Source organism: Schistocerca serialis, chromosome 5 (genome assembly GCF_023864345.2).
Source record: "Schistocerca serialis cubense isolate TAMUIC-IGC-003099 chromosome 5, iqSchSeri2.2, whole genome shotgun sequence".
Taxonomy (NCBI): Eukaryota; Metazoa; Arthropoda; class Insecta; order Orthoptera; family Acrididae; genus Schistocerca; species Schistocerca serialis.
The window spans coordinates 508,293,227-508,320,137 of record NC_064642.1 but is presented as its reverse complement, the minus strand read 5'-3'; the positions used below and the strand labels follow the sequence as shown (position 1 = coordinate 508,320,137).

Here is a 26,911-nt window from a genome sequence, read left to right as displayed (position 1 = left end):
TGTATATCTTGATGTCTCCTAAGCAATGGCCATATTTCAATTACTGTTAAGCAAATACATAAATAGTTATAAATTATCTATCGAGTAATCCATACAAGAATGCCTAAACAAGTGGTTATCGATAGCATGAAGCAATTGTGCCATTATACTATCAATCCTTATATTTTTAACATGATTTTGGTAGCTTATGTATCTAAGATTGTCACTGATTAACATAGGACAGCAGAATAACTCTGAATAAAGTTGTCAAGTTCACTTGGTATCCTGCAGTTCTGTTTGTGGCATATAAACATGAATAAAGCCTGTTATTTTGCTATGTTTACAAATGAATAATGTGAGGTGAGGTTGTTAATAAACCAAGAATATGTGTTGTATGTATTTAAAATAGATAAATGCTATAATGTGTGTAATCTCTTGAGTGGTGGTAAAGTTGAGAGTTGTTGTGACGAGTAAGGCAGTGGGTTACACCAGCAAGTTTTTAAACAAGCAGGCAGAGCAGAATGCAGAAGTATTTAGTCTTTGTCTCTTGGGCTATGAGGTTGTTTTTCATAAGGTTTTGTGCAGCCAATGATTCACTTGTGCCTGAGAGTTATTCGGGACTTACAAATATTTCAATGTGCACTGGTTCAGGGCTTAAGAAATATTTTAGAACTCTGGGCAATAGCGAGTGACTATTTGAACCATGGTGAATTCATTACTGTATAAAGATTTATACAAACTGGTTGAACATCAAGACTTCAATGTTGTTTAAGTGATTTGATGCACAGCTTCATGACTTTAGTTCACATCTGTTACTGCCTATGAATGCACTGCAAAATTAATTGTTTTGGCTTCTCGTATCTCTGTATCATGCTCAGTAACAACCAATTTGAGGTCACTATTCGCAATAAATATTTGTGAGAATTGAATACACGAATAAGCCTTTGGTTGTACAACACATTATTATTCTGTGGAATCATATTCTTAACATTTTTCCATTTAATATCACAAACCATTTCCTGGTCTGTTTAATATTTCACTGTTTTGTCACTGCTAAGTTAAGGTGGCTCATGAATGTTTGTAAAAGGGCTTAAAACATCATTGTAACCATCCCTTTTTAATCAGACGAACTATATTCAAATCTAAGGCTTTTTGTATCTGACCCCCCCCCCCCCCCCCTCCACCCCATTCTTTAGGGCACACAAATAACTAGGGTAATACGCACCCATGTCAAAACTGTAAAACATGAAGACAAACAGGAGTTAAAAATGACTACACATCAATCCCAATTGGCTCGGATCCACTCCCACCACTTAACCAATGGCAAAGGCTAAAATGGCAGTGTCCAATATGCAACCTAGTTAAAATGACCTCCTCACGGCAAGAGGGCCGAGAGGAGGTTGCCCAAGCTGCCAGGAGAGTCTTAACAACCTGAAGCTTATTCCCATAAAAAGACGGCCAGTGGTGATATCAAAGTGACACCACCTGCTGACAGACGGCGATACAGAGATCATCCGAAGGAATGCAAGAACTAGCAGGCTGAGAGACAAGGACTGCAGCCTCATTTCCTGTGAGACTGATGTGACCAGGAACCCACAAACACCACTGTTGTTTTTGTTGGTTCCTGGTCACATCAGTCTCACAGGGCGAGGAGTTCTGCTATAAATACTGAGCAGTGTTCCGTAAACCAACACTGAAAAACGTTGATGCCAATAACGAAGGCACACCTGACGCCACGGTCAGTTCGAGAGCCATCAGTGTACACAATAGTACTATCACAGAGTCCCGTGCAAAGGTCGTGAAACTGAAGGCAATAGAGAGAAGCTAGAGTAGTGTCCTTAGGAAGCGGATGAAGGCCAAGGTTAACACAGGCCGCTGCACAAAGCCAAGGTGGTGAAGGGTTCACACCCCCCGGGAAAGTTGCAGGGAGCATGAAATTAAGCCCCCGGAGCGAGAGCCAAAAGAGAATTCCAGGAGGCAACAGAGAAGATGGACACACCCCATACTGGTGATCAAATGAGTCATCAAAGGAGGCGGCATAGGATGGATGGCCATTCATGGCAGGCAAACAGCATGCATATCTACTGAGGAGAAAGTCACGGCAGTATGACAGTGGTAGTCTGGTAGCTTCTGCACGCAGACTCTCAATCAGGCTAGTGTAAAAGGTGTAAGTGGCCAAACGGATGCCACGGTGGTGGATAGTATTGAGACGGCATAAGAGGAATATACATGCAGATGCATAAAAAAAATATTCATAGTCTAGTTTCAAACAGACAAGGGACTGGTACAAATGGAGGATTGTGGTTCAATCTGCACTCCATAAAGTACCATTGAGGACACACAGGACACTGAGGGATCGCCAGGAAGATCCAGAAAGTTTCCTATCTAGCACGAGCCCCAGGAATTTTAGTTTCAAGAAACGGAAGAGCAACAGGCCTATCATGTACAGAAGGTGGAAGAAACCAATTTTGCCACCAGAAATTCACACAAACAATTTTGTCAGTGGAAAAATGAAAGACATTTTTGAGGCTCCGTGAGTAAAGTTGATCAAGACACCACTGAAGACACTGCTCAATGAGAGAGGTCCTTGGAGAGCTGCAAGAGATGGCAAAATAGTCAACGAAAAGGGAGCCAGAGATGCAAAGTGGGGGAGAGGCCATTATAGCGTTAATGGAGACGGCAAAGAGGACAACGCTAAGGACGGAATCCTCAGACACCATTTTCCTGGATAAAGGTGTCCAACAAGGCAGAACCCACATATACCTTGAAAACTCTGTCTTTTTAGAAATTCCTGGAGGAAACGGGGCAGGTGGCCATGGAAGCCCCATGTATAGAGAGTACGGAGGATACCAGTCCTCCAGCAGGTATAGCAGGCTTTCTCCAAATTGAGAAACTCTACCATAGTGTGGGATTTGCGCAGAAAACCATTCATGTCATGGATGAACAAAGTGACAAGATGGTTAACTGCAGAACAGCGAGCTCGAAATCCACACTGTGCAGTGGTTGGTAAATGTTAAGACTCACGCCACCATACCAGCCGGGCAAGAATCATATGTTCCATCACTTGTAAACATAGTTGGTGAGAGAAATGGGGCAGTGGCTAGGAGGAAGGTGTTTGTCCTTACTGGGCGTAGGTAAGGGTATGACACTGGCTTCATGCCAGTGACTGGGAAACGTGTCATCTGCCTAGATGCAGTTGTATGTATTAAGCAGAAATTGTTTACCTGCAGGAGAAAGGTGCTGCAACATCTGAATGTTAACAGCGTGTAGTCCTGGGGTGGAGGATCAGGATTAAGTTAGAGCAAGATCTAGCTCCCACATAATAAAGGCAGCATTGTAGTATTCACCATTCTGAGAAGAGAAGGTTATCACTCGAGCCTCCTCTGCTCGTTTCCGATGGAGGAAGGCAGGGTGATTGTGAGAGTAGCTCGAAATCTCCACAAAATGGTGGCCCAAGGTGTTGGAGATAGCAACAGAGTCCACAATGACATCATCTGCTACGGTCAGGCCAGAAATTGGGGAATGGATCTCGGTCCCAGAGAGCTGTTGGAGGTTGGCACATACGACAGGAGCGGAACTGTTAAAACAACTAGTGAATGAAATCCAGCTAGCTTTTTTGCTATCCAAAAACGCGACTACACTGTGCATGCATCTGTTTATAATGAATGCAATTTGCCATCTTAGGATGACAGTTAAAAGTGCGGAGGGCGTCTCTCCACGCGCGAATTGCGTCACGACCTGCCTCAGTCCACCAAGGAAGTGCGAGGAATGGAATGTTCTGCAGCGGTAAGGATAATGTTTTTGAGATATTCCAGCTGGTCATCACAACTGGGGAATCTTGTTCACTGAAGGTTGCCAGAGATGAGTAAAGCCTTGGGTGTGCGGGGAATGGTCACTCGAGCATTTGTCAGAGAGAAGGGAGCACTCAGATGCTGTGAAAGCTGGGCAATGCAGAAGGATAGGTCCAAATGGGAACACGTGTTCGAGGAGCCTGAAAGGAATATGGGTCCTCCTGTGTAAAGACAGAAGAGGTTAAGCTGATTAGGAAGGTCAGCTAAGAGGCCTCTCGGATACATTCTGGGAGAACACCATAGGGGATGGTGCGCATTAGAGTCACCGAGCAGCAGAAAAGGGTGAGATAGCCGACATCTAATAACGGACGGATATAAACTGTACAAAGGAAAAAAGGTTAAGTGAGGAAAGGAAAGGTGAACTGCAATAGCTTTAAGACAGGTAGTCAGAATGATGGGTTGACTGTGAGTGTCACCCTGTTTGAGCAGCATGACCCCCGATGAGATAGAATGCCAACATCAAGGCGGAAGGTCAAAATGTACTGGGAAGAAATGCGAGAGCTTAAAACGATCCGAGAACACTATTTCGTTTCCTGAAGGCAGAGATCAAGTGGACGCTGTGATTGTAAGAGCAACCATAAATCCTCTTTATTGAACTGAAGGCTGCCAATGTTCCATTTGAGCAGTCACGATTAGAAAAAAAATGAAGGGGTGTCACCTCGGCGGCTGCCGAGTGGCAGCCTGCAAAGACTCGCTGCTACAGCGCACAGAGGCATAAGGATTCTGCTCCATGAGATCCACAGAAGCATCAGTTTTCTTCTGCTGTCTGCCTGCGGAGTCCGGAGCAGAAAAACATTGGTGGTGCGCACTGGCAACATGGAGGTTGACTGGGCGTGGGTATCACATGGTGACACCATCGAAGAGGATCTTCAAGTCAGCAAAGGAGAAAACCGTCTGCCTTTGTTTGACTTCTTGGAGCCTTTCTGGTTGGCAGAGGAAGACTCAGATGTTTGTTGGCTAGAGGGATGTAGGAAGTCTTCACAGGAATATTCCTTCTGCCGTTTCCAGCCTCCCGGCTGTGTAGCTGGTGACTTCGCCCCGTGAGGTGAAAGTTTGGTGGCTTGTTACCGCTGGACAAGGAAGTGGAGATGCTACTATCACACTGGGCGGTTTCACAATCTCAGAGCTGAATTTGAGGTTACATGTCTGCATGGCCATGTCCTCCTTGGAGTAAGATGTAGCAAGAACTGTACTGTAAGTGCCATGCGGTAGAAGGCAGGGTTTGTGACTCTGCCAAAAACTTGCTAATGACCGACTAAGGTATTATTTTCTTTACCCGGATCTCTTTGACAGCCCACTCATGGGGCAATCTCGAGCGGAGGCAGCATGGTCGCCATTGCAGTTGATACAGCGGGGAGGAGGAGGCGGACATTCGCCCTCATGCACATCCCTACCACAGGTTACACATTTGGCCAGGTGTCAACAAGACATTCGAGTTTGATTGAAATGACGACACTGGTGGTAGCACATCAGATACGGAATGTATGGTCGGACTGTGATAACCTCATAGCCTGCTTCGGTCTTTGATGGAAACACCACTCTATCGAAGGTGAGAAAAAAAAGAGTGCATGTGGGCACTAAGGACGCATCTACCTTTATCATCACCCGATGGACAGCAACAACACTCTGATCAGAGAGGTACATTTGGATTTCAGCCTCAGTCAGCCCGTCGAGCAGCCTATTGTAAATAAGACCACGGGAAGAATTCAGAGTTCTATGGGCCTCGATACTGTAGTGTTTTGAGAATTTCCGCGTAAATTCTAGAACCACGATATTTTAAATATAAGCGTGACAGAGCCTATCTACTGTGCATTGCCTGTGTGTGTGTGTGTGTGTGTGTGTGTGTGTGTGTGTGTGTGTGTGTGTGTGTGTGTGTGTAGTAAGAAGACTGTAGACACGGCGGTTGAATGGCACCGACAAGTGTTTGCCGGTTGCTCCATGGAAGTTTAATGAAAGAACACGGCAGATTCAAGGAACTTCTGTGTTATTCCGTACTGTTTCATAACTGTGACTATTGTTATTGACGAAAGAACAATTGAGTGGAAAAGATTTTTAGTAACTTTTAACTGAACTTGCTAGAGGCAAGACGTGTATGATTCCTGTATAATAGAGACGTGGTTATCAAGCCAACTCTGTTGTAAATGTAACTTAATCGTTTCTAATGTGAGGCGACATGGGTGACTTACAAGGAGTCTGATGTTTATGTTGAAAGTGCAAATTTGTTATTGCACATTGAGTCCAAATATACCGACGGTGTTGCCGAAAGAGCACAGTTATAGAAGAGAAGGTCTATTAAAAAAAGTTGTCACAAAAACGTTAGAATGTGGCGAGTGGTGTGAAAGGACTGAAGGAAAAAAGGAATTTTAAGATGAAAACAAGAGAAAAAGCTATCAAGTGTTGCCATAGCAACCAAGCATAACAAGACAAAAGAACCATTTCACGGAATTGGATTCTGCCTAAATATCTGATGATGAAAATTTGTAAATGTAAATAAGGGAGAAGAAGTGAAAAAGCCACGACAAGAAAAACCAGAGAGCAGATATCGACATATTAGTCTAAGAAGAGATACGCCTAGAACGATATGACAAAGAAGATCTGGTGAGGGTATGCAGACGAGAAACCAGCATCTGACACCGCTGGCACCAGTTGCTGTTCACTGGTGCTCACCCACTTTCACATCCACTCACCGACGCCTACGTGGAAACCAACAACTGATGCCACTGGCACCAGTTGCTGTTCACCGTTGCTGATTACACATCCGCTCAACGACGCAGCCCAAATTCCATGCCGGGTGAGCATAAAACAGAACTTTGTGTTAATACAATAAAGTGCTATAAGCCGTTGAATGAGTATTTAGCGTAGTAATTATACTTAAAGTTAATTTTTTGATGCTCACAAGGGCTAAAGCTTGTAAAACTATGTATCAGGAAGAGCAAGTTGGAGAAACTTCAGAACCAGCCATGGCTATGAGAGTTACAAAAGAAGGACCTGACTGGTCTGAGTTAGTTAATCTAATTAAAACTCAATTAAAAGTGACTAAGTAAAGCATTAGGTGTAATGAATTCTCAATTAGATGATCAAAATAAAACTTTAAATGCTAAGTTAGATGCTCAGAGTCTGCAGTCAACTGCTCAGAGTCTGCAGTCAACTGCTCAGAGTCTGCAGTCAACTGCTCAGAGTCTGCAGTCAACTGCTCAGAGTCTGCAGTCAACTGCTCAGAGTCTGCAGTCAACTGCTCAGAGTCTGCAGTCAACTGCTCAGAGTCTGCAGTCAACTGCTCAGAGTCTGCAGTCAACTGCTCAGAGTCTGCAGTCAAATTTTAAACTAGATGCATGGAGTGAGACTTTAGGTAGAGAACTAGACTGAGTTAAGTACCAACTAAATGTCCAAACAACGAATTAAGGATTGTTAAATGTCAAAAGTCGACTCACAGAGCAAAGAATTTGGTAATCTATGCGAAGGCATGGATGCTTTAAAGACTGAATATGACACCTTGAATAGTACAGTAGATCATTCAAAATTGAACTTTAAGAAAGAATTAACCCACTCATTTAAATCAGCTGTTCACTGACTTTAGTCAGAAACAGAATGATAAATTACAAGATTTAGCAAAAAAGTTAGAATTTGATGTTGAGGAATAATTTAATACTGTAGAATCAGAAATCATTGAAAAGTTAGGATCATTGGAGGATGTACGTAATGCTAAGTTTAATACTGTAAAGCAGGGATTGCATACTTTAAAAGATAGGGTTGAAAAACAAGATAAGTTAATACCAATAATCCAATCACAAATTACAGACGTTAATACACGAACAGAAAATGTAGAAAGAAGTTTCCAAAAGAGGGTAGCTAACTCAGATATAGTAAATATAAGTAGTCTGGAGGAACAATTTGAAGGTATTATAGATCCAAAAGTCACCGAGAGAATAACATCCAGGAACGTGTCATCTACTGTTTCTTCCGAACTTTCAGATACCCGAAAGGTTTTAGATGACCTGTGGAAAGAATTGAAACTTGTCCAAGACAGAGTAGAAAATAGAATAACTTCACCTAATGTTGTGTTACCTAGTGAAGTGGTGACTGTTTTGCAATGGGAAGACTTTCAAACAAAATGTAACGAGAAGTACTGGTTTGGACTTGCTCAAGTGAAGTTAATATCAGATCCATGGGATTTGGGCGGAGTCGTCTATCTGCCCAGGACATTAACATTCCGAGTTAATGGGCAGAGTGACGACCGTCAGATCCAGAGTCGTTTTCCATGTTTCTTTTATAATAGTTTTCCTGCACCGAATTCCCTTCCAAATCTTAAACTATTCTATCATCTATTTTTAAAATCTTAAACTATCCTATAATCTTATTACCTATAAAACTAGATATGACAATAAAATAAAATTAAAAAAATCCCAGAGAATCACAGAATAAGAAAGAAAGTGATATTTGCATGAAATGAAATGAGTAGAGTATTTTATACGTGCATAAAATATGATATAATATGAAAAGCTAAATAACTATTTTACAGTAGTGTATAGATTTTTATATTTTCTATAAAATAATTTATAACTTTAAGAGAGGTGATATAAATGGGAGGGTTTGTATCATTTTTGAAAGGGGTGGGTATTGTACAGCCTGATTTACACCAACTGATAAACCATGGCTAACACAGGAGACACATCACACCTTTCTGACAACCCTCGCAAACAAGTGTGACTCTTTCTTCACCATTTGCCGTTTCCATAGGGCTGCTAAGATTTCTTTCGGGGACCTCAAGGGTGAAAGTGGGAATGTTCATTCTGTAGGAGATGATTTAACACCAAACCTTCTCCTGCGTCTCACTCAGGTACTTGCGAGGTAGGAATCCTGGGGAAGGGGAGGTGGGACGGGTTTCCTGTCTTTGGGGCTATCTTCTTTCTCTTCTACGATCTTAGCAACCATTTCTATTTATTTCCTTTCTTACTTCTCATTTGAGAACCATCTATTCTTTACCCTCTTTCCATATTCACATACTTCTATCACAGAAGTCCTTACTACTTTCTGTGGTGTCAATAACCTACATCTTATCTTTTGATAAGAAGGCCATAGAATCAGACTACACATTATTTACTGAATAATGTATACAGACATGGACTCGAGGCATTAGATGAAGTATTAAGAAGTATTTGCGAAGTGTAGAGCAGATTTGTAACTTAACCAGAAAATAAAATATAGTATACATAGGAACGTATACTGGGGTAATGAACCATGAGGCATACTCAGGCAGGATAAGGGGAGCCATACCCGGCATTTGCTAAATATATAGGGCTGGCATACCTACATGGAGATAGGAAGACCTGTGGCCTGAAAAATAGGGATGTTGTGTAAAGGGGTGTACCTGCCAGAATGGAAAGAAGAGGACACCCATATGGTCAACCCGGAAGTAAGGTATAGGTACTGATATTAGTGGGAAAAGACAGTATCGTGACAGAAGTCACACATTTTATAGGGATTATTCTGGTAAGTTTGAATTCTATAACCAGCAAGCATTATTACGTTTTATGTAAGTTCACGAGTGTCCAAAGGAACACTTTCATAGTACCCAGAGTTCCTCCAAACTACATAAAATATTGAACACAGTACACACTTAGAGAAGGTAGTACAAAAAGTTGAGATTACTCAAGTGTCACAAACACCTGTAGATTACGATTGAAAATAAAAATAAAGTCTCATGTTTACTAAATACTAGTCAGGCTTACTGGATCACTAATAAAATAATCAGGTCTTGATATCAAAGAATTGCTCAATGTATACTGTTAAAATGTGAATTGTTATTGGGCGTGATATAAGTGTACATGATGACTATGCATAAAATATCACGTGTTCGATCTGAGGAGGGGGATATGTAGTGTTACGAGAATTTCCACATAAATTCTTGAACCACTTGTCCTTCGACCACCTCGAACACACGATATTTTAAATACAGAGTGGCGCACATAAAACCGGCCCGAACCGGAATGCAAACGCGCGTGAGTAGAATTACTAGCTTGTCAGTTTCTTCGCCACCTTCCAACAGCTGTAGCGTGTGACTAGTTCATACGGAAAGTAGTCGTTATAAACTGTGTACTTCATTGTGATGCCTTACTCCACTGAAGAATGTGTGTTCATTCTTGAAAAATATGTGCGGTCTGAATCAATGAGAAAGTGGCGTTCGACAGGCAGTGTTGTTAATTCAAAGAGAAACAAGGCACCGACTGTAGGTACACCTGAAGTTGTGGCAAATGTAATGGCACATTGAAAAAAGTCCCTACAAGTCAACACAACGATTATCACAGCACTGTGAAATATCTCCCCACATCCTTCATGTCTTAAAAATGAAACCACATAATGTGAGTGTTGTTTGGCAAATAAAAGAAATGGACAAGGGTAAGTGTACACATTACTGTACTTGGTAGCTGGAACATGTCGCTGGGGGACATCTTTATGCGTTCCTCCTTTTTTCGACGGATAAAGCTTGGTTTCATCTGTCGGGTTATGTTAATTCACGAAACACAAGGCTACAGAGAATCCCCATAGCATACTGCAACAGCTGTTACACAATTTAAAAATTGGTGTATGGTGTGGTGTATCTGGTAACAGAATTATCGGACCATTGATCTTCAACGAAACTGTCAACACACACGTTTACTTTAAACTCTACAATGAATTTTCGGCTCTGTTAACTCCAAACAAAAAATGTTGTGCATATACAAGATGGGCAACTTCTAATACATGGGATTCGTCCTTAGCTCGTACACATACTGATTTTACAGAAGGAAGGACCATTAGTAAGGGCTTGTGGCCACCCTGCTCTCCCGACTTGTCACCATGTGGCTTTTGCCTCTGGCGATTTCTAAAGGCTAGAGACTACCGCAACAATCCCAGAACACTTGACACATTAAAAAACAACATACGTGAAGAAATTGCGAACATTCCTCAGAGTACTGAAAAGTGATTTCCTTAACATGCTTTGACATGCTCAACTTTGCTTGGATGTTGGCAGTGAACATTTTGAACACAGACTTTAAATTTCTTTCTAAAATATGCTTATTAAACTAATACAAGTAAATCCGGTACTTAAATTGTTAATTACATAGTTATTAAATGAAACTATACAATAAAAATGTAAGAAAGTGATGATGTACATTGATTTTCTTCATTGATATTCCTTTCAGCGCAGGGGCCGGTTTTATGTGTGCCACTCTATACAAGTGTGAGAGAGCCTATCTACTGCGTGTTGCCTGTGTGTGTGCAGGTCCGAAGTGTATAGTAAGAAGACTGTAGACATGGTCAAATGGCACTGACAAGTGTTTGCTGGTTGCGCCATGGAAGTTAAATGAAAGAACACAGCAGACTCAAGGAACTTCTGTGTTATTCTGTACTGTTTTATAACTGTGACTATTGTTAGTGACGAAAGAACAACTGAGTGGAAAAAGATTTTTATTAACTTTTAACTTTAACTTGCTAGAGGCAAGACTTGTATGATTCCTGTATAACAGAGTTGTGGTTATCAAGCCAACTGCGTTGTATATGTAACTTAATTGTTTCTAATGTGAGACGACACGGGTGACTTTAACAAGAAGTCAATTGTTTATGTGAGAAGTGTGAATTTTGTTCTTTATTGGGGTTCAAATACACCGATAGTTGTTGAAAAGTATTCTGTGAGTACCTCATTATTTCACAAAGAGAGAGAGAGAGAGAGAGAGAGAGAGAGAGAGAGAGAGAGACAGACATATATATTCCTTTAACTAGCACCATTCTTCGGAGAAAAAGTTTTCGGAGACTGATGTAGCCCGCTATCCAGAGAAGAAGATCGGCTGTGCATACCAAGTAAGTCTACGCATGTAAAAGAAGTGAGAAGGTCGCAATCCAACTTCACACATTCTTGTCACAAACATTACAACACGAACAGGATAGCCATGGGTATGCGAAGCAGTATGCAATTGTTGTGATTGAAAATAATTAGTAGTCTCCAAAAGCAAAGTGCCGTTCGTAAACGAGAACAGGATTTCACGGGGCTGGCAATGGCATGAACACCTTTCTGAATTAGAAATGGATTTACCATTGCAAAGGACTGACCATCTTCAGTATGTGGAACCACAAGGAACTGTGATGCAGCTGGGAGAGTCTTTGAATTTGGAGACGTGGACTGCAAAGATTAAGATTGGCTCATTGTGAGAAAATCCCCATGATTGCCATCATCTCTAATGGCGCCCTCCTTCCAACTGGAGATCCCCTTCACAAGGTAGTACACCCCCGTTGGTGATTGTTCACATCTCAGGTCACACCTCCCAAACACCTGACAGAGGGACCAAATGGCAATCTGGGAAGGTAGCAGCTCAGTCAATCACTCTTCCCTGGGCTGTACCAGAGGCTAAGTGGGAACCCTATCAGTAGACCTAGGGCTGGAAATTACGCATTACCCAGTCACCTGTTATGCAGCAGACATGTGTACTGGCCTTCAGGAGCACACAGGGAAGAAGAAGATAAAGAGGAGACTTAAACACTGATGTGGAGGAACAAGAAGAGATGGGAAATGAAGAAAGGAAAAAAAGGAACAAAAAACAGTGGTGGGACTGTCCTTATGTCAGCTACTGAAAATGTGGAACTCATTGCCAAAAACACCCCAGACATGTTTCCCAAGGGAGGTGAAAAAATAACCAGAGGACAGACATGCAGCACGAAAGGGAGAAGATGCTGCAAAGGCTGGGGTCCCATGGTAGCCAAATACGAACTCGCCAAAGAGCGGCGAGCTCCATGGGGGTCATTTGGATGTGCTTTTGTGCCTCAAATTGAGGGAAATCTTTTAGATGTTTATGTAAGGCATCCATTACACACTCAAAACAGGCCTCAAAAGTCACCTGAGCAAGGCACAAAATACTGTACTGAACATGAAGAGAAAATTCTTGGAATATTATTGCAGGTGATGACGTTGCCATCAGCCCAGCATAGCAGCTCTCTATGGACTCATTAGCTTCACAACACGCAAATACTGGTGTACTTGGGTGTGCTTGTTTTCACCAATTGCCATTACAGCAGTTGAGCTGTTAAGAACAGCAACACTTTAGGCGGACATGCAGTATGCTACTCCACGAGGAGCAAATGACGTGTGTAAAAATTCTATTCTTCCACCATCTGTACAGGAGGAATCTCATCCTTCCACAAGATATGAGAAAACACACACACACACACACACACACACACACACACACACACACACACACACACACACACACAAAGCTGTGATTTGGTACAGTGGTGAATTTGAAACATCTACCGACAACCTTTTGATGGCTGTGTACTACTGAAGCACAGATGAAGCTGGACTTGCAATTCACAACATGAACTGTTTTACACTGATGTGATGAATTGATTAATTCTTTTGGTTCAGTTTCCCATGCATTTGTGGATAGTTTCACAGAACCATCATTTTCTCAAATGAACTGAAGAATGGGAAAAATTGACTAACAAACATCATGGTGCTGACACTGAATAGGTGCATATAATCCTCAGTGGCTAAGTAACAATTGAAAAGCCAACAGTAGTCACAACATACACTAACAGAATCGGACCTGTTAAAAGACTTGATCATTCCATCACCAACTATGATTTTGTCATAAAAACACGAACAGTTTTGGAAAGCATTTTTTTTAAGTGTCCATGGTAAATGGCTATACAGTATATCACATACAAGAAGTGACAAGACAATTAAGACATCTACAACCTGTTCGCATCTCCAGTAGAAGAAAACTCCAATTGAGGAACTTGGTGAAGTTGTGAGGAAACATTATGTTGCTGTTTTCCCTTACAAGCTGGAAAAAGAACTGCACTGTATGCAGCTTGGGGAAAAAAAAAAAAAGTGTACTTTCCTGCAAAACATGCAAACAAAAATCTTTGAATTCATTCTAGTGTCTGGCTTCAGGTATATCAAACTTTGCAGAAATGTAAATAGTAAACAATCTAGATCTTTTCATACTTAATGTGTGATACCGTTTCGCATAAAAAACCTTTTGTGTCATTTATTCACACTGATAAGTGACTTACTTAATATGATTAACAGGGTCCTCCGTTTAGAATAAACATAATTATGTTTGCATTCTTGCTAGAACACAGAACTTATTAATTATCCAAGCACAAGTACAGAGCTTCAAGTCCAGGAAGACTTCCTCATTAATTCGAGCAGTTAAATACAATAAGCAAACATTGCAAATCAGACAGAAAATCAATACTACAATCATTACAAATGATGAGCCTCTAGTTACTCGTACACAATTTTATTATTTGTATTCTAACTTACAAATGAAACTTACAGTACCCCTGTTAGCGATTTGTAAAATATCTGTACTGACAGACTTTCCCCTTTGTAATTAACCAAAGATTGGTTCAACTTAATATTTACTAACCTGCAAAGCCAGAAACTTAACACTGGTTACTGTACATCTTGTTACTCTGTTTCCTTTTACCAGTTCTGAAATATTCCATGTGTCTTAATTTTCCTACAATGAAATCAGAGGTTCACTTTTTACTTCTAAGGTTTATAATTTGAAATAACGCTGAGTCAAGTATTGTCTGAAATGCACTAACTTATCCAAACTGCATTGCTAATAGTTTTTAAACGAAAATATTGGGAAAACCTCTGCTTATCCATTGTGGATTCAAGCAGCAGCCTGACAAATATTTCCCAACAAAAATTGCCAACCAACTGTATGTTTTGAGAAATTATTTTATTTGGACAACCAGTTTCAGCATTTCATTAATGTCTTCTTCAGTCATGGAGTGCATAGGAGCTTGAAGGTGGCATTTAAGAGCTGTCAAAACTGGTTGTCTACATAAAATAACTTCTCATAACTTACGGCTCTTTAGTAATGTTCTTGGTAAATATTAGGAAAAGTATAGATTGATACCATAAAGATAACCCACTGAGTTGCCAACAACCCCAATGAGAAGGCTCGATCTATTATACACTACTGGTCATTAAAATTGCTACACCAGGATGAAATGCAGATGATAAACAGGTATTCGTTGGACAAATATAATATACTAGAACTGACATGTGATTACATTTTCACACAATTTGGGTACATAGATCATGAGAAATCAGTACCCAGAACAACCACCTCTGGCAATAACAATGGCCTTGATACGCCTGGGCATTGAGTCAAACAGAGCTTGGATGGCATGTACAGGTACAGTTGCCCATGCAGCTTCAACACGATACCACAGTTCATAAAGAGTAGTGATTGGCTTTTTGTGACGAGCCAGTTGCTCGGCCACCATTGACCAGACGTTTTCAATTGGTGAGAGATCTGGAGAACGTGCTGGCCAGGGTAGCAGTCTAACATTTTCTGTATCCAGAAAGGCCCATACAGGACCTGCAACATGCGGTTGTGCATTATCTTGCTGAAATGTAGGCTTTCACAGGGGTCAAATGAAGGGTAGAGTCACAGGTGATAACACATCTGAAATGTAACGTCCACTGTTCAAAGTGCCATCAATGCGAACAAGAGGTGACCGAGACGTGCAACCAATGGCACCCCATACCATCATGTTGGGTGATACGCTAGTATGGCGATGACGAATGCATGCTTCCAATGTGCATTCACCACGATGTCGCCAAACACGGATGCGACCATCATGATGATGTAAACAGAACCTGGATTCATCTGAAAAAAATGACATTTTGCCATTCGTGCACCCAGGTTCGTCATTGAGTACACCATTGCAGGCGCTCCTGTCTGTGATGCAGTGTCAAGGGTAACTGCAGCCATGGTCTCCGAGCTGATAGTCCATGCTGCTGCAAACGTCGTCGAACTGTTCGTGCAGATGGTTGGTGTCTTGCAAACATCCACATCTGTTGACTCAGGGATCGAGACGTGGCTGTACGATCCGTTACAGCCATGCGGATAAGATGTCTGTCATCTCGACTGCTAGTGATACAAGGCTGTTGGGATCCAACACGGCGTTCCGTATTACCCTCCTGAACCCACTGATTTCATAGTCTGCTAACAGTCATTGGATCTCGACCAATGCGAGCAGCAATGTCGCGATACGATAAACCGAAATCGCGATAGGCTACAATCCGACCTTTATCAAAGTCGGAAAAGTGATGGTATGCATTTCTCCTCCTTACATGAGGCATCACAACAACGTTTCACCAGGCAACGTCGGTCAACTGCTGTTTGTGTATGAGAAGTTGGTTGGAAACGTTCCTCTTGTCAGCACATTGTAGGTGTCGCCACCAGCGCCAACCTTGTGTGAATCCTCTGAAAAGCTCATCATTTGCATGTCACAGCATCTTCTTCCTGTCTGTTAAATTTCAGATCTGTAGCACATCATCTTCGTAGTGGAGCAATTTTAATAGCACATGTAGTGAAGCTTTTGGCCATAGCCTTCTTCGGTAAAGAAGAAGGCTTTGGCCGAAAGCTATAATGTACAACCGTCTTTTGGTTGTACCTACCTCCAACTCATCTTTATGCTGAATATCAATCTATCCTTTGCCTAATACATTTGAAATAATTGGCATATGATGGATACCATTTTAGTAATATTGGGTGCTTCTGACAAACTGAACTTGAAAGTGACCTCTTACAAAAAGTGTACATTTACAGACCATACTACATGTAAGGACACCATGAGTTTTAGTGCATCAATCCCCTGAGTCTTGATGCTGTGCATTAACACAGTCCCCTGAAATCTTTAACCAATGTGTGTTGTACCACTCAAAGAGCAATATAATCTTTACACTTAGCATCACTTAGTTCTGAGATAGATTTAAAAAAATTTAACACATGATGATCTAAACTGAGTAAAAGAAGAATTTTTCACTTCTACTATAATCTCCTATGGCATCTTCTACTTGTGGAAATGATGGCAGTCTTTGGACTAAACTTTGGTATTAGGAAAGTTATTATCACAAGAAGTTTTAGAGGAGCATTCTGTTCACACTTGTTGCACTTTGCATCACCTTTTCAGTTGGCTCTGCCTTTATTTTCTCCTTCTCATTACCAATAAATTCAGTCCTGCTAATACTGTGTGGTAACTTTTTGCACTACTTTAACTGGAGCAGGGGCCTATGGCTGTACCTAGCCTCATGACCAAGAGTTAATTTATGCTACTGTTGGGTAACAAGTTCACTCTGTCAAGTAATAACTAACAGAAACTTATTTTTATGTTGTCATGCAGAGAGAGAGAGAGAGAGAGAGAGAGAGAGAGAGAGAGAGAGAGAGAGAGAGAGAGAGAGAGAGGAAGGGGGGGGGGGGGGGGGAGAGGAGGAGGAGGAGGCGGCGGCGGCTATATCTACCAATCTCAGGACTCAGGTTGTTAAACCTTTATGGTTCATCAACAAACTTAACAGTGGTCACTAAAATACTTCCAAAGTTTATTATACAGGAAGGCTTGCGGTACTGATAATTTCCTAGCTAAAGAACCTGAAATATTTATCATCATTATCCAAGAGGGCATGAAGAGCTCACTGGATGCTACAGAAGCAATAAGCATTTCCCCTCTTCCATTCTGGTTTGGTTTAATACACTAATTAATAAATTAAATAAGTGTAATGGGAAACAAAACCTGTATTGAAGACTGCACTGTCGGCTGCATTCTATATTCAAGACATCAGGTGTGGGAAGTAGCATAATTGGTGGCTCACCTTCATCAGCATATGTAGTAGAAATGGTGTTAGTGCAGTACGGACCTGTAACAACCATCTCTCCATGGTGTACATCATCTTATACTTACAGAGAGTTTGCATAATTTTTGTCATATAAATTGCAATCATAACACAGCCAGAAAATTTCTCACAACTAAGCCTATCCCTGGGAGTAGCTGATAAAGAGCAGACAACTGCTTCAACCAATCTGCAGATGTACTTGGCATGGTTTACTATGAAGTTTATCTACTTTTGCATTAAATAACTAGCGAAATATTACACAAATTTTGTAATGCACTAAGGTCTGAATTTCAAATAAAACGGTGTTGATGGCAGTACACAAAGGACTGCATGGAAGACAGAATCCTGTGGTGTTCTGTTTTCTCACGTACATTATGTAGTTTTGGCATTTTGCTGCCTGTTTAAGATATTACAGCTGTGATAATTACTTAAACTATGATAGAAGGCATGTATAAATATTTTTTCTGGGTTACACCAGTAAATTCAAATTAGGGTTTTGGAAGTGCACAGGAAAAGAGTTACTTCTCCGATTCAAACAGCATTTTTATCAGCACCAAGTGTTTTGAACAAATTTTTACTAACACGAACTGCTTTGCATGGATATTTTTTGTTTTGTTTTGGTTTTAAGGCGCAAAACTGCTATGGTCATTAGCGCCCGGTCCGTGACTTAGGAAACAGTAAAAACCGAAAATGGAAACCAGCAGAAATTGGAACGAAACTCAAAAAATTGGAGAAACTAAAAGCAGAAGGAAGGCTTAAAAATCCACTACAGAAAGCGGTTGGTTGTCCTCAAAAAAAAGCTTCAAATGACTGACGTCATTTCACTGGCACTAATAAACTCAAGAACGTGATCGGCCGAGCACGTGTCATCTGCTAAAATGGACGATATATCAGGCGACAGCTGTAGACGGGCATGTAACGGAGTAAAATAGGGGCACTCAAAAGGTGTCTTACCGTCCACAGCTGAGAGCAGTGGGGACAGAGTGGGGGAGGATCGCCACTTAAAAGATGTCGATGGCTAAAACGACAGTGCCCTATCCGGAGTCGAGTTAAAATTACCTCCTCCCGACGACGCATTTGGGAGGAAGAGGCCCAAGCACAAGGAAGAGCTTTCACGTCCCACAATTTATTATGGGGAAGTGTCGACCAATGGGCGTGCCATAAAAGAACAACTCGACGACATAAAACGCTCTGTAGATCGGTGAAGGGAATCGATTGAATAGCTGGCCGAAGAAGAGAGACTGCAGCCTTGGCCGCTATATCGGCCGCCTCATTTCCACAGATACCAATGTGTCCTGGGAGCCAGAGGAACGCCACCGAGACGCCCCCCCAGGTGGAGCAAGTGCAGACAGTCCTGAATTCGGTGGACCAGAGGGTGGACAGGGTAAAGAGCTTGGAGACTGAGGAGAGAGCTGAGAGAATCTGAGCAGATAACATACTGTATCCGCTGATGGCGGCGGATGTAGTGGACAGCCTGGAGAACATCGTAAAGCTCCGCAGTATAAACCGAACACTGGTTGGGAAGCCGAAATTGATTTGGGGTGTCGCCAACAATATAGGCACTCCCTACACCTAACGATGTTTTCGAGCCATCAGTGTAAATAAATGTGGCTTCCTTTATTTGTGCACATAGAGCAGCAAATGCCCGACGATAAACAAGTGAAGGGGTACCATCCTTGGGAAATTGACAAAGGTCACGGAGCAGGCAGATCCGGGGACGGAGCCAAGGCGGTGCTGTACCCCAAGTTGTCAAGAAAGTTTTAGGAAAGCGAAAGGAAAGAGAATGGAGAAGTTGATGGAAGCGGACTCCCGGTGGTAGTAGGGAGGAGGGGCGGCCTGCGTACCCTACATCAAAGGAGGCATCAAAAAAAAAAAAAAATTTCATGGGCTGGATTAGCAGGCATGGAAGACGATGGCTAGCATAACGAATCAGAAGGACTGCTCGCCGATTGGCCAGCGGAGGTTCAGCAGTCTCAGCATAAAGGCTTTCCACAGGGCTGGTGTAAAAAGCTCCAGACACTAAACGTAATCCACGGTGGTGGATAGAGTCGAGATGCCGAAGAATAGACGGCCGAGCAGAGGAGTAAACTATGCTTCCACAGTCCAATTTCGAGCGCACTAAGGCACGATAGAGGCAGAGAAGGACCACTCGGTCCGCTCCCCAGGAGGTACCATTCAGGATACAGAGTGTGTTGAGGGATCGCAGACAGCGAGCCGAAAGATAGGAAACGTGGGAGGACCAGCACAGTTTTCTGTCAAACAAAAGACCCAAGAATTTAGCGATATCCGAAAACGGAAGGTTGACAGGTCCTAGATGTAAGGAGGGTGGAAGAAACTCCTTACGTCGCCAAAAATTAACACAAATGGTCTTACCGGGAGAAAAACGGAAGCCAGTTTCGATGCTCCAAGAGTAGAGGCGATCGACACATCCTTGAAGACGTCATTCAATAAGGCTGGTCCGTTGAGAGCTGTAGAAGATCACAAAATCGTCCACAAAGACGGAGCCCCGAGACATCAGGAAGGAGACAATCCATAATTGGATTTATGGCAATGGCAAATAGTACAACACTTAACACGGAGCCCTGGGGTACCCCGTTTTCTTGGGAGAAAGTACGGGAGAGAGTACTGTTCACCCGCACTCTAAATGTGCGCTCTGCCATAAATTCGCGAAGAAAAAGGGGCAGCCGACCTCGAAAGCCCCAAGAGAACAGTGTGCGGAGGATGCCTGTCCTTCAACAGGTATCGTATGCTCTCTCCAGATCAAAAAAGATTGCTACTGTTTGGCGTTTCCGGAGAAAATTGTTCATGATGTAAGTGGAGAGAGTAACAAGATGGTCAACTGCTGCAGAACGATGCTTTCGGAAACCGCATTGGGCAGGTGTTAAAAAGACTGTGGGACTCCAGCCACCAAGGTAAACGGCAATTCACCATATGCTCCAAAACCTTACATACACTAATCGTGAGAGAAATGGGGTGATAGCTAGAGGGGAGATGTTTGTCCTTTCCAGGTTTCAGAACAGGAACGACGATAGCTTCCCGCCATCGTCTGGGAAAAGTACTGTCAGTCCAAATTCGATTATAAATGCGAAGGAGGTAACGCAGACTATGGGTTGATAAATGCAGCAACATTTGGATGTGGATACCATCCGGTCCTGGGGCGGAGGAGCGAGAAGAATAGAGTGCCTGTTGGAGTTCCCGCATGGAGAAAACAGTGTTATAGCTTTCGCGATTTTGAGAGAAGAAAGCAAGAGGTTGCACTTCTGCTGCACGTTTCTTCGGGAGAAACACTGGCAGGTAATTTGAAGAGCTTGAAATCGCAGCAAAGTGTTTACCCAAGGAGTTAGAAATTGCGACGGGGTCCACTAACGTATCACGCGCGACAGTGAGCCCAGAGACCGGGGAGAAACTAGGCGCGCCAGATAACCGTCGAATTTGACTCTAAACTTCCGAGGAGGGAGTGAAGTTGTTAAATGAGCTAGTGAAGAATTTCCAGCTGGCCTTCTTGCTATCGCGGATGACGTGACAGCATCGCGCACGGAACTGCTTATAGCGGATACAGTTGGCCAAAGTAGGATGGTGGCGGAAAACGCGAAGAGCACGTCGCCGCTCACGTATTGCGTCACGGCATGCCTCGTTCCACCAAGGAACTGGGGGGCGCCGGGGCAATTCGGAGGTGCGTGGTATTGAACGTTCCGCAGCTGTAAGAATAACGTCGGTAAGATGTGTGACCTCATCGTCGACGCTAGGAAAGTGACTGTCATCGAATGTCTCTAGAGACGAAAAAAGTGTCCAATCGGCTTGGGCAAACTTCCAGCGTCGCGGGCGCATATATGGCAGTTGAGGCTGCAGCCTAAGGACACATGGAAAGTGGTCACTCGAGTGTGTATCATCAAGGGCGAACCATTCGAAGCGCCGAGCTAGCGGAACAGTACCGACCGCAAGGTCCAAATGAGATAAATATGTAGTGGAGGCAGACAAAACTGTAGGAACCCCAGTGTTGAGGCAAACTAGATCCGCTTGACGGAAGACGTCTAGCAATAGTGAGCCACGTGGACAAGGATGTGGAGATCCCCAAAGCGGGTGGTGGGCATTGAAGTCCCCAACCAGCAAATAGGGGGGTGGAAGCTGACCAAGAAGATGAAGGAGATCAGCTCGTGCCATTGGTGTGGACGATGGAATGTATACAGTACAAAGAGAAAAAGTATATCCAGAAAGGGAAAGATGGACAGCGACAGCTTGGAAGGAAGTGTTTAAGGGGATTGGGTGATAATGGAGAGTAACATGGAGAAGAATCATGAGTCCTCCGTGGGCCGGAGTGCCTTCAACAGAGGGGAGATCAAATCGGACGGACTGAAAATGGGGGAGAACAAAGCGGTCATGGGGACGCAGCTTTGTTTCCTGAAGACAGAATATGACCGGCGAGTAGGATCGTAAGAGGATCGACAATTCGTCCCAATTGGCTCGAATGCCGCGGATATTCCAGTGGATAATGGACATAGGGTGAACAGAAAATGGAGGAATGTGACCAAGGTTGCCGTCAACTCAACGACGGCTCAGAGCTTGCGTCCGACAGCATGGAATGGCATTCAGCCGAAGGCAGAAGATCCTGATCCATAGGTTGTTGGGGAACAGCTCCTGCCACCAGCGATCTGTCGGTTGATCGGCCGCCAGCAGTGTGCCTCGGCGACACAGAAGACGGCCGAGGGCGATTTCCGCCAGGTGGTGCTGTAGATGGGACACGCCTTGGCGGAGAAGGAGATGAACTGGGTTTCTTATTAGCCTTCTTGGAAATATGATGTTTAGATGAAGGAGGAACCGATGGTTGTGAAGTTGGGGTACGTAGAACATCTTCACGAGTATACTCTTTTTTTCGAAGTCTTAGTGTCTGACTTGTGGGCTCGAGATTTAGCAGAACCCGATGAAGGGTGAGCCATAGAGTGGGCAGGCAAAAGTGGTGAGGTTGAACGGGCGATCTTTGCGCTGGCCGATCTGACGACCGTGGTACTAAAGGTGAGGTCGCAAGTCTGCGTGGCCGCCTCCTTTGTTGGCCGAGGAGAAGCAAGGACAGTGCTGTATTTTCCTGTCTGAGGCACGGTGGGCTGTCGACTGGCGAATAATTTTCGAGCAGCAAAGGTTGACACCTTTTCCTTCACTCTGATTTCCTGGATGAGCTTTTCGTCTTTAAAAATGGGGCAATCTCGAGAGGAAGCAGCGTGGTCACCCATACAGTTGATGCAGCGAGGGGATGGAGGTGGACAAGCACCCTCATGGGCACCCTTGCCACACGTAACACATTTGGCCGGTTTGGAACAGGACTGGCTGGTGTGATTGAACCACTGACACCGATAGCAACGCGTAGGGTTTGGGATGTAAGGGCGAACGGAAATTATCTCATAGCCTGCTTTGATTTTCGATGGGAGTTGAATTTTGTCAAATGTCAAGAAGACAGTGCGGGTTGGAATGATGTTAGTGTCAACCTTTTTCATAATTCTATGAACAACCGTTACGCCCTGATCAGACAGGTAGTGCTGAATTTCTTCGTCAAGACAATCCATCGAGGGAGCACGTATGAACGACTGACAATCCATCGAGGGAGCACGTATGAACGACTCCACGCGAAGAATTTAAAGTGCGGTGCGGTTCAACCCGGACAGGGAAGGTGTGGAGCAGTGAAGTACGCAGCAATTTTTGTGCTTGGAGGGCACTGACTGTTTCTAACAACAAGGTACCATTCCGTAATCTGGAACAAGACTTTACAGGACCTGCAATTGCGTCAACACCTTTCTGAACAATGAAAGGGTAGACCGTGGAGAAGTCGTGACCTTCATCAGACCGAGAAACAACAAGGAACTGTGGCAATGATGAAAGAACTGTCTGTGACTGAGACTCAGTGAACTTGCGCTTGTGAGCAGACATAGTGGAAGGTGAGGAAACCATTGCGGAAGAATCCCCCATGATTACCGGCGTCTCCGATGGCGCGCTCCTCTCCGAGGGCACTCCCGCCTTAGGTGATTGTTCACACCTCAGGTCACACCTCCCGACAAATGGACGGAGGGACCAATTGGCACTTTCGGAAGGTATCAGCTCGGGTAATCACCCCTCCCTGGGCCTGGCCGTTACCAGGGGGGTATGTACTTGTCCTACCTGTCTACCCGGGGCAGGGAATTACGCGTTACCCCGTCGCCGGCTAGGCATGGAAATGCATGCGTCGGCCTTCAGACACGCACAGGGAGGAAAAAAGAGAAAGGGAAAGGGAAGAAGAGGGGTCTCAAACGCCGCAGCGGAGAACAGGGCAAAGAGAAGAGGTAAGGAAAAGAGAAGGACAGAGGAAGGACGAAGACTTGCAAGCGTAGAAAGCAAGGAATTCGTAACAGTTTCGGGCCTCCGTCTCCGGACATAGGCACAAACCATACTCCCAGAGGGGGAGAAAGGGAAGGAAAGAGCCAGGGGGGGGGGGGGGGGGGGGGGCGAAGATGGGGGACGGGAAAGGATGCGGAAAGGGAAGGTATGCAGCCCAGAAAGGAAGGAGGGCCACATTAGCTCGGGGTCCCATGCTCGCTACGCACATATCCACAAAAGAGTTGTGGACCCCCTGAGGGGTGCATGGGTCTTGGCAATGGCTTGGAGTAGCAGCATCTATGGAAGAGATGGACAGCCTCTACATGAAGTTGGAAAAAGGGCTAATATTAAACAACTCTAATGCCAACAAAATCAGATTCTAGTGGACTCTTCATTTTTCAATCTTAGGCATGTGTCTCTCACCCATTTCAGGAAGTCAAAAATACAACAATACCAAGTAAACACAACACAAACAGCCTATGCTTAAAAGAATGAATTCTTTGGCATCTGCCTAGTTTTCAAAGACCCAAAACAAAAATTTTTTATCGAAGAGCTATAGTAAGATCAAAATAGAAACAGAAAATTGAGAAGCTCTTCATGAATAGGGATTACAAACATATGTCACTTGTTAATAACTGCAGTAGTAGAGTAACACTGAGCTGAATTACAGAAATTTTTTACTCACAAAGACCTAACAACATTGGACAAATCATCATCTATAACAATATTAGAAGAGGAAAGACAATATGAAGTTGTCATGTACACTCAATTCATAAAGCTTCCATGTGATATTTCACCTACTAGAAGTGTTACAAGTCTTCTTGGGGTCAAAGATGACACCTTAATATGACAAGCAGTTTTATGTTTCTTTGCAGCATAGGAATGTTATCAACAGTTAACTGAAATCATTTGAGGTCTGAGTCAAAGTAACTCAAAATCTTTCTTAATTCTAAAACACAGACTAGATGGCAATTAACTAATCAGTCCAAGATCTACAGTGGTTAAAAGGGAATTGAATATATGGTCTCATTTTGTTTTCATGAGAATACCTTACCTCACTAAAAATATCTTTTTCTCTGTCTCAACAATTTAGAGTGTGTAGGCACAGGCGCATCTACTATGGTTTGATCATGTTTTCATGAACAGGACAGTAAATTAAGATACTTTATAAATTTTACCTGACAAGAGGAGTATCACTCTTTGTTAGTAGCAATCCATCCTTTTCATAATATTGTCATTATTCCAAGCTGGATTTTCCATTGTTTCAAAAGAACTGAATGTGTTGGGTGATCACAAACTTGTCAAATGACGATTGCATAGGTAAGCAAAGTTGGCGCCACTTGAACTGAAAAAGGAAGTTCCTTGCTTCAGAAAGGATACTGTCTACATGAGTAGTCCATAAGGTGCCAGTTGCCAGTCTAACTCTATGATGACACAGTGGGTCTAATAATTCAAAGTCAAAGGCATTTCTGAGCCATTAAACTGACAACTATAATCCAAGTGAAAGAAACCATAATCCAAGTGAGACTCGATCAGAGCCCAGGAGGTACAAAGTGTGGTGTGATCCACACAAAGATGTGTGGGCAAGGAAGCAGAGAATTTTAAGTTTCCATGTACAGCTAGTCTTTAGCTGTCAAATATGGGTCAGCCAAGTGAACTTTTTGTCAAAGAGGAGTCCCAAAAATCAGGACTGCACAACAACATCCAAACGCTGGGTACCCAGGTAGATTTCTGGGTCAGGATGGTCTGTGGTAAGATGACAAAAATGCACAACCCACGTTTTTGCAGGCAAAAACTGGAATCCATTGAAAAGAGCCCAAGCAGAAGCCATCGGATGGTACCTTTGAGTCACTGTTCAGACAAGGCTACAAAGTGGAAGCTGTACCAAATGCAGAAGTCATTGACATACAGTATGGGGATGACCAGTGGCTAGATAGAGGTCACTAGCCCATTGGTAGCATTGAAGAAGAGTGAGACAGTATGCATGGATCCCTGTGGGACGGTGTTCTCTTGGACCTTTGGAGAACTGAGTGAAGTATTAACTTGACCCCAGAACAACCAGTGCGATAAAAACTGATGATCAGAAATTGGTGGGGAGCCTCAAAATCCTCAGTCATGGAGCAGAAGTAAATTTGAGGGCACCAGGCAGTGTCGTACGCCTTATGTAGGTCCAAAAAGACTTAAATTGGGTGTCTGTGTTTAGAAAAAGCTTGTCCGATTGCTGTTTCCATCCTAACCAAATGGTCAGACGTGTACCGTCCCTCAATGAAACCACATTGATACAGGAATAAAAGCCCCTGGGATTGGAGAACCCATTAGCATCAGTAGGCAACTGCCCTTTCGAGCAGTTTGCCCAGCTGACAGCTGCTGATGGATGTTTAGCTTTTGCCAGTTTTAAGGACTGGAACTATGATCCATTTTGCCACTTGAAGGGAAGACATTGCTGAGGCAAATAAGGTTGAAGACTGAGGAGATGGAGCCACTGAGTAACAGATGTTGTATCATCTGATTCTGAATGAAATCAGAGTTCAGTGCCACACTGTGAGATGAGGCAAAAGCTTGAAGCAATTTTCAGTAAGTGAAAAGTTTATTGTATAATTTGGCACGTCGAGAGGTGAAGGAGACGGGGACATCTCCAATTCATCACTTACACACCCAAAAGGCAGCCACATAAGAAAAGGACACCGATGCCATCGCAAAGTGATTGGTTGGTTCAAAAAAGGAGGGGGGGGGGGGGGGGGGGGGGGGAAGGGACAAAACTGCTAGGTTATCAGCCCCTTGTTCCGAATAAAACAATGCCACAAGGGTGAGAATAAAACAAGTGAGACTGACAACACAAAACGGAGGGAAAGGAAAAACCACAAGAACAACGGAAGGGCAACAAACATTTAAATGGACAAAATGGGAGAAGAAAAAACACAGAAACACAATAAACAAGTAGAAGAGATTAAAATGACAAAACAGATTACCACAGCTGGCTGACCATGAGAATAAAAAGGAGAAGCCAGCAACTATGCAACACATTAAAACCTCCACCCTGAAAGCACTAGGGTGGAGGACACAG

General features: G+C 43.3%; 1 protein-coding gene across 2 annotated transcripts in view; it reads right to left on the bottom strand.

Moving 5' to 3' along the window:
• LOC126481467 (nuclear transcription factor Y subunit beta) overlaps positions 1-26,911 on the bottom strand; it is a 102,800-nt gene that overhangs the window by 46,780 nt on the left and 29,109 nt on the right. The window contains exon 2 of one of the 2 annotated variants that reach the window (XM_050105243.1): positions 17,488-17,532. The exons of the other annotated variant lie outside the window; for it this stretch is intronic. Coding sequence (XP_049961200.1) covers positions 17,488-17,532 — 45 coding nt within the window. The remainder of the gene's footprint in view (positions 1-17,487; positions 17,533-26,911) is intronic. 2 annotated transcript variants of the gene reach the window in all.